The sequence below is a fragment of the Musa acuminata genome, chromosome BXJ2-5 (genome assembly GCF_036884655.1).
Source record: "Musa acuminata AAA Group cultivar baxijiao chromosome BXJ2-5, Cavendish_Baxijiao_AAA, whole genome shotgun sequence".
In the NCBI taxonomy this organism is placed as follows: domain Eukaryota; kingdom Viridiplantae; phylum Streptophyta; class Magnoliopsida; order Zingiberales; family Musaceae; genus Musa; species Musa acuminata.
The window spans coordinates 41,211,984-41,221,114 of NC_088342.1; the positions used below are offsets into that span (position 1 = coordinate 41,211,984).

The 9,131-nt window shown below is 35.9% G+C and overlaps 1 protein-coding gene across 7 annotated transcripts; it reads left to right on the plus strand.

The window, feature by feature from the left end:
• The first annotated feature begins 232 nt into the window (after positions 1–232).
• LOC103985660 (uncharacterized) lies at positions 233–8,146 on the plus strand. 7 transcript variants are annotated; one of them, XM_018826587.2, is made up of 9 exons: positions 233–659; positions 774–1,022; positions 1,483–1,668; positions 2,080–2,144; positions 4,938–6,417; positions 6,520–6,579; positions 6,687–6,829; positions 6,917–7,085; positions 7,182–8,146. In XM_018826587.2, the coding sequence occupies exons 3-9, from the start codon at positions 1,548–1,550 to the stop codon at positions 7,757–7,759; spliced, it is 2,616 nt and encodes an 871-aa protein (XP_018682132.2). In that variant the 5' UTR covers positions 233–659; positions 774–1,022; positions 1,483–1,547; the 3' UTR covers positions 7,760–8,146. The 7 variants fall into 7 exon arrangements, with proteins under 7 accessions (XP_018682132.2, XP_009401702.2, XP_064965593.1 ...); XM_009403427.3 differs by having other exon boundaries at positions 1,511–1,668; XM_065109521.1 differs by having other exon boundaries at positions 4,938–6,579.
• Positions 8,147–9,131: the final 985 nt, after the last annotated feature.

A 9,131-nucleotide genomic window follows, 5' to 3' on the forward strand; every position in this document is an offset into this window, starting at 1 on the left:
AGATAATAAATTGAAACGAGGCCGAGTCAATACGAGCTCGATAGTAAATCTTATGATATTTTTATCTATAAAACCGATAGTATTAAGAAAAATAAAATTAAATATTTTATTTTTATAAATATAAAGATCTTAATATAATTTGTAAAAATAATTAATTAAAAAAATAATATTTAATTAGCCCATTAAAAAGGAACGGAAACGGGAATGATGGTGGATGCTTTGCCACCTTTTCCACGACCCGGACGATTCCTCCAATGAGAGAAACGCTTTCCGCTTTTCTTTCCTTGTATCTTCCCAGAACGCTCCGCCACCCGTCCTCCCACGCTTCTTATGGCGGTGCCGCGGGTCGCCATGAAGTGTTGGCCGTGAAGCACTTGTTTAGGTTCTTTACACTTTCCTCGGCATCTCGATTGTAGAGGAATCGCGGAAGAAGCACAAGGATGACGCTTTTATCAGCTACAGAGCTGGAAAGAGGCGAATTTTGATCCTCGTTCGTGTATTCTTTAACTTGGTTTTTTGAGCCGGGAAAAGATGGCAACTTTGCCTGCTTTCAACCTATCCCATGTTAAAACTTCTTGAATTTGACCAGTTGGAGGAGAAAAGAAACTTTGTTCCAACAATTTACATATGTCGTTCTCTGACGTAGAGATTCACTTTGGGTTAGATTGGATCTCTAGTACAATATGCAGTTTTCTTTTCTGCAAAAGCTCCAAACTGAAATATGTTTCAACTGGAAATAACCTGATTGAGGTTTCAATTGCTTTACTTTACAGTTTTGGCTCACGGGTCCTTTCCAGAATAAAAGGAATTTGGCTTACAGGGCTGACATGTGGAGCTTGGCACGTCGGTAGGGCAAGATCTTATTCCTTTCTTCAACAGGAGAACTAAAACAGATCATATTCGACAACTCTGGAAGTTCTGAAGGGGTGAAATTTAGAAACTGGAAATTGTGAGCTTTCATCTCCTTTCAGACTTGCCATCCTGACAGTTCTGCCCAATTTGGAGTTGGTGCTTAATTTGAGGTACTTTTTCTTTTAATTATAGCAATTGTGTTAGTTTGTGTTTTTTGATGAGTTATAACACTAGTCTAAGATTGGAAGCTCATCTCAGAATGAAGGTTATGTAGTATAACCAGCTTTTGTCATTAACTATCAAAAGGAATGCATGGTTTGTATTCACTGAATAGAACATTATGAACATTCCAAATACTTCTTCAAGATAGCAGTATTGACTCACAAAGATGTGAAAATTCTTTGGTTTTCTCATATTAGGAGAACGCTTGCTAATATTTTCAGTTATTAGGTTAGTAAATATAGGTTCACCTTGTTATTTCTGAAAATCAATAATATTTTGACTCTTGACCTGACATGAGCTTTGAGTCCATCAATATTTTTTTCGAACTAATGGTTACTTCGTATGCATTTATTTCACTAATTTCTTTGTTGCAAAATCTGTTCAATCTCATTCTTTTATTTCTTTCAGACTCATTCATTTAGTTCCTCAATGTTAGAGGGCCATCTTCTTTGAGCAAAATCAGGACTTCAATTATGGCAAAAACATCCTATAGAAGACAATCACAATCTCGAAGGGACAATGTTGGATGTATGTGGGGTTTGATAGCTCAAAAGTTCCTTTCAGATAAGAAACATGGGAACATCAGAAATGCTGGTAATAATTTTCTTCTTAAGACAGCTTTGTTAACAGAATATGTTATTTTCTAAGCTCTCAAGAATCTTCGAATTATATTCTGTTTATTAGTTAGTCAATGCCTTGTAATAATTTATCTGAATTCTTTTCTTGTTTTGGTAGTGCAACAATGCTTGCATTTACAAATAATTGCTCTATGTTGTGCCTCTAGAAAAGGTTCTGACTCACCATGTGATAAATTTTAAGTTCTCAGGGACACAGGCTCTGTTACTATTACATGATTCTACATTGTTGAGCTATAATAAAAATTAAGGTCTCCACTCATATATATTTATTTGTACAAGATGCAGATAAAATTGTTTGATTTCCAATGGTGACATTATTATATTATTAAAATTTAGGAAGTTATAACTGTTATTTTATCTTGTGCAGGCAGTGGATATTCGAAAATCAAACTTGATTCACTTAGAAATTTCCAGAATAGACACAAAGGCAGTGTAAGTTCAGTAAATTTGTCATTCTATAGAAATTGTGGACGGCACTTATCTTTAAACTAAGCTTACTTCGTGATACTTTTCTGACAATTTATAATTTATTTATTGTTTTGTCATGCAAAATCCAGGGGATGTTACAAATTCTGTAGGGTAATTTTTGTCTATAATTAAGGTCTGAAAATTGAAGCAATATTACTTAGTCAGGCATAGGTGTTCAATTCAGTGTATAGCTAGATACAATTCACTTTAATAAGATTGGGCAATAATGTTTGTGCTACAACCTTCTATCCTTTCTCTTATTGAGGGAACCTTTCAATCCTTTTACTTTGATGCTTTACCTAGCACAATTTGTACTAAGCCAAATCAAGGATTGGCAAACGAGAATCAGTCTGTCCTAATTGCATTGGTGATCCCTTCATTTGTCATTTTAATTCTGTTCGGTTTGTTTGCTTTTGTTTGATCTCTTGTTAGCCTGCTAGCAAAGGCTCGGCTCACTCACATAAGGACATTATTTGTCACAAACTTAAGCCATCAAATCTTCATGTCCTTCATGTATATAGTAGTTGTTTACCATCCCCAACTTCTTCATGTTGGACCATCAACTCACTCACAAATTGGTATTTAGCAACTTCCCTTGTGCAATTGTAAGAACTTGATCACAACATTTAAATGCATCCAAAGATAGTGACCAGTGCATCAGGAATTTGATCATGGTTCCCTATGTGAGCATTCCATGTGATTGCTCAGACCACCTTGAAGTTTTCATTAACCACATAGCACATGCTATCAATTCTATTATGCAAACTTGGAAGTTAGTTATCATACTTTCTTATTGGTTTTTGCTCTAAATACATGGGATAGAAGGTAGCAGCTGTTGTGTCAGAAAACCAGTTTTATATCATTTGTCTTAATTATGGGACTCCGCCACAACTTGTCCAAATCAAACCATGTTCTCTGATACAATATGGTGAGGGGATGGATCAGGCTCTTAGCTGCCTGCTACCAAAGGGTCGATGTGGGGCTGTCACTTACCAAGTACCGAATAAGTTGGGACAAGATACAATTAGAAGTTTTCAGTCTTTTAGCTTGATGAAAAGAAGGCAATTGCCTACTTCAGCCATCAATTTCATTTTAATATCTTTATATGACATTTTCTTGAACTACATAACCAAGAGATTCTTATCATTTTATAGGTGTGACTTTTTCTGGTGTTGTAATATCCAAGTTATGATTACATCATGTATCACAAAAAGATGATGTTTAAGGTAAGGTATGCAATACTGTACCATACCGGTGTTTCGAGGTTGGCTCAGTACGGTACGGTATCGACGTACCGAGCGGTACACCAGAGCGTACCAAACGGTACACCAGGGCTTACCGAGCAATTTCCTCTTACTGTAGCACTGTAGCACTACTACAGGTCCGTCCGGTAGCGGGTGGTCCGCGTACCGGTATGCCGTCGGACCGGTACGTACTGCCCGTATCGGGCGGTACCATTCGAAATTGCATACTAACTTTAAGGAATTGTCCCACAGCAGAAGATTCTCCTCTTCCAATGAAGAAACTCGTTAAGGATTTTTTTTTTTCTTCAGATAATATAACATTCCATGCCAATTACTACGAAGATATGTTAAATATCCTTATTGTTCATTTTTTTCCATCATTTTTCACTTGTTTATTTTGATTTGTCATCATACAAGATACTGCAGTTGATCGGGTCTAGTTTTTCCTACCACATATCATGGTTCGCATTACCAATCTGTACCGGTGTACCGACCAGCTGTTGGTATGGTACGTACCGAGTTATACCGAGCATACTGACATATGGTACATTGGGATGTATCGATGTACCGCCCATATCAATCTTCTATCAAACCGGTATGTACTACCCATACTGAGTGGTATGCTTCGAAACGTCAATCCTTGCAACATAAAACCTTTTAACTTCCCTTTCATATCTTTTTAAGTTAATAATTAATCATATATTAAAATTTTCATTAGTTATGACATCTATTAGATACTCCATGAGCGATTAAATAAATGATGTTTTACTAAATCTGGTTGTCTATAAGGAATATATAAAAACTTGGTAAATATGTCTAATCAGTTATCTTTTTCATTTTAATAGGAACTGCAAAGCGTATCTAGTGGTTAAATTCTCAAAATACATTTTGGTTGACATATTCTGGAAAATTTTGGGAAAATAATAGACTAATAATCTCATGAAGTATGTATATACTCGTAAAGATGATGACAAGGAGAAATCATTTAAATAGCACCAAAAATGGAATCTGAATGACATATTTTGGAAAAACTTGGTGAAAAGCTAGATTTAGGAAATTTCCGAAGAAGGTACTTTCAGTTCATAAAGGAGCTGGCAATTGCTTGAGCCTTGAAGCATAAAAATAATGTTGATCTCACCAATTTGAATCAACCTAATGAGATTAATATTCTTTATTCAATCTCTTCATTGTTTATAAAACTTTACAATATTTCCCTTTGTACTTAAAAATATACTAGAAATCATTGGAAAGCAAATGAAGAATCTCTTATGAAGCTCAATGTGTTGTTTCTATAAGACCTTCTCCAGAAAATGAGACATTAATCTCGTTAAGTTTCTACAACAAACCTTTTGAGTATCGACTGCCAAGAATCTTTGCAAGTAATTGTGATAATAACTTAGAGAAATGAATTTTTTGAGTACTGGATGCTACATTATTTTTTTCAAGATTTCAAATGTTAATTTTAGAGAAACCAAGATTGATGACAATTATCCATGAAACCAATATTTTTCAGCTTGTTGATGAAATCAGAGAAGATCAGGTTGATTTGGGTAAAATGAGTGTGAAAGTACATATGGAGGAAGAGATGTTTCAATGTCCCCAAAAGAAGATTACAAACGAAGAAGCACAAAGAGTAACATCTAAATTGCAAAATGAGTTCCATCCTGAGAAAAATTATAAGAGAAGCGAGAAATTGAAGGTAATTTCAGATGCTCAGATGAACAATCTGGCTGATTCTCCTGGCTTTGTTGGTCATCAGTCTGATAGTATGGATCTAACTGAAAAATCTTTGCTCAACTTTGACCTTGCTTCATTTTTGATAGAGTTATACAGTTATACATGTCAAGAAATTCATGCAGAATCGAAAAAAAAGTTTTACTTTCTTCCTGCCTCAGGAAGTATTGGTCAAAAGATTGATAGCCATCTTGATGAACTTGATGATCATCTTGATCAAAAGATCTCTTTCTTTCAAAAGACACTAGCAGATGTTGCGCAGGCCATTATAAGTCAGAAGTCAATGGTTGAAAACCAACTTGATGGACGATGCATTATCCATTCCAAAGAATTCATCAATGCATTATACACCTTGAATTCAGACAAGGAGTTGTTTCTGAAGCTTCTTGAAGATCCAGAATCACTTTTGCTTAAACATATACAATGTCTTCACATTACTCAGGTAGGGAAAGTATCCAAACTGGAATCAGATAAATGTTTAGAGAATGTTCAGTCATCAGGGGAACAGGATCATAGTAAAGGGAAATGCGAAGAATCAAACAGAAATCAATTGTTCCACAAACAGAAAAAATACAAGTTTTCCTGGAAGAAAGTCAAGTCAATGGGAACATCCAACGAAAGTCCAAGTTCCAATGGTTTAAACAGAATTGTTGATCTGAAGCCATATGCAGTACGAAATCAAAATTGTTCTGTTATAAGTACAAGCACTTCAACTCGATCTCATGATGTTCCAATGCATGATAAAGACAGATTTCATTTTTCCCTTCAAGAAATCAAAAGAAGACTCCGGCGTATAATTGGTGAGAGCAAAAAATCACGACACATAATATCCATGGATGGTATTCTTCACAAAATTCCTGTTGCTACATGTAAAATGATGAATAGTGAAACAACGATATCGGGCTCAGCAAGCAGTTCTTCTTTTGATATTACAAAGCTATCTGGATGTTATTCCATTGACAAGAGAAAAGATGAGAAAAACAATTCAGAACAATGTAAAGTTAAAATCAACAGTTGTGTTTCTTCCTCGAGATCACAGTCTTTGATATATGAAGAAGCCAAGAAGCATCTTGCTGAGATGCTAGACACCAAAGTAGACAGTTTGCCTAAGGTCCAAGTTTTAGAATCTTTGGAGAGAGTACTTTCTCTCTCAAGATTCAATGAATCATGTCCTATATCCAATCCTCAAAGAGACAATGAGCTCGCTATGCCACCTGAGGAGACAGGAGATTCCTCCTTACAACACTTGAAGCAAGAAGGTGCTGCCAATACTTTAGGCCAGTCAAGAGCAAAGTTGGATTTTTCATCTTGCTCTCTGAGCATACCAACTGATGTTTTACAGTTCATTGTCTTAAATACAGATCTCATTGATACCAATATGCAGGACATATCATACATTGGAGAAGACTTGAACAACAAAGGTAGTTTTCCTGGAAAGCTTTTCCATATATTTAAATGAGATCCACTGAGGATAGGTTTTGTGCAATTTTATAATATGAAATTTATTGTTTATCAAATTGCTTTACAGGAAGCAGAGAGATCCTGGGAGCAGCTGCTACCAAGAGCATTGCGAACATTAAGCAGATGGATGTACCATTGGAGACAAATGAGCCAATTGTTGTAAGTAAAATATGTGAAGAAGAAGAAGAGTCTTATACATTACAAGAAATGGTAAGCAAGGAGTTTAATAAAATACATTATAACACCACCTTCAATTAAAAATGTTGATTCTTTAAAATTATACCATCATTTTACTAGGGTTCATCTGAAGAGAGGTCACTAACCCTGCCAAGTTCCTTTGTTGGAGAAAATTCATCAGATTCTGAAAGCACCACTGAAAAACCAGATCAACCAAATTCAGTATCCATTCTTGACACATTCTTGTCGGAAGATATTACCAGCCCCGAGTCCTCTAAACTAGAACACTGTATGATCTGACAGATATTGAGAAGTATTAAGAGATTTGTTCGTACATCTTTGGTTTATCCTTTTGGATTAACTTGAATTTCTTGCCCATCTGCAGATGTCATGCAAAAACAAAATCGACGAGTTAGTTATGAAGACAGTGACAATTATTTGAGAATTATAACCTTGCCAGATGTGAAGGACAGAGATCGTCTTCATGTCAATCAAGCTATGTATGATTATATAAGAGTTGTCTTGGGAGCCTCAGGCCTGATGAACGAACTCTTAGAGAGATGGGATGTAACAGACCATTTACTCGAACCATCTTTGTTTGATGGAGTGGAGATCTTTTCTTTCTTCCCGCAAGACAATTCTAAGCTTCTCTTTGATTGCATCAATGAAGTCCTTGTCGAGATACAAGAGAAGTTTTCAAGTTATACCCCAGGGCTATCTTTTATCAAGCGAAAATTTCTGCCTGCTCCTCTGGGGGAAAGCTTAATTCAAGAAGTTTATAAGGGTGTTGATCGGCATCTTCATTTGCAGTTCCTGAACACATTAGATCAAATAATAAATAAAGATTTGGAGCATAGAAGTTGGATGAACCTCCAATCTGAAACCAAGAACATGACGTGTGAGATATGCGATTCCATCTTAGATGATCTAATCGAAGAAACTGTTTACGACATGTGGCTTTGAACTCCAGGTTCTTTGGGCATTTCATCTTTTTATAGTACACACAAATGTATGCAGTTAAAGTTGTTACTGGAATCTGATTGGAAGACCTCTAGGATCTCTAGCAAAGACTCGGGTGTTTTTCACCCATGTCAGTTAGAGGTTCACACATAGCCACCTCATAGTTATTTGTACTTCTAGGTTCTTCTTTTAATGCAGATTGTTGTGAAGATTGAAAGGAGTTGAAGTGTCTGTAATTACTTTTGTAAGTAATACCATTGGCAATAATCTGGAAATACCTGGAGTTGGAGTTACTACCTAAGATTTCCTCCAAGAACACCAGTGCCAGCTGTATATTGGTTTAGAAACATACATTTATTACAAATTATGAGTTGATATGTGCTTTTTGTTTTGGAAAGGATCACAAATTGAAAAGCACTGGTGTAAAATTTGTGCCTGGATCAGATGTGCTCTCTTTATATTCTTTCTTCACAACTCTTGCATAATTCTTAATATTCATTCTTTCTGACTAATTATACCTCTTTTAAAAGCCTGTGTTTTTATACTATGGGAATTAGTCAGTTGCCATAATTATACCTCTTTCTTTGTTTCATCCAAGTACTTGCAAAGTTATCAGATAATGCATCAATGAACAATTACTCCCAATTAACACCAGATTATTGCTAGCTAAAATGCAAATGATAGTATAATTCTTGCCTAAGGAGACAGATGAATTCTTGTATCCTTCCACCTCCAGGCACAGATGTTTGGTGTGGGTTGCCTCCATGCAGATGTTCTTGGCACCACTGTACCTCCAAGTGCAAACACTAAAACGCATTGCCTGATAGGGCTGCCCCTGTACAACCAACTGTATTAACGTCTCTAATGGCCTCTTAATATTAGGGCCATTAGAACAGAACACCTGACATTATATCACTTCACCAAGATGTCTTCCTGTAACCACAAGCTCAGATCTTCTCCTTCACTTGCTTGCCTACAAAGAGACGCAGGTACTACTGGATTCCAAGTCTCAGTGCCTGAAATTAAAAGACAAAGTAAGATACAAGGCCTCCAAGTACCACTAGTCAGTAGAAAGGTTTAACAGCTAATATAAGTTGGACATTCTAAGAGGTAAATTTACCAGTGTATGATGCATTCAGATGTTTTGGTACATCCAATTCAAGGCTATGGAATGTGATGTTTTCTGCATTGCCGTCAAATCCCATGCAACTTGTGGGGCTTGGAAAAGAGGGCAAACTTCCACTCCATGAAAGTTCATCCACCATGAAATCTTCCTCAAGCTTCAAAATAATATCATTAATGGAAATATAGATCGATTTAAAGAACTTATAAATGAGAAGTACAATATAACTAGTTCCATTATTTGCTAATCATT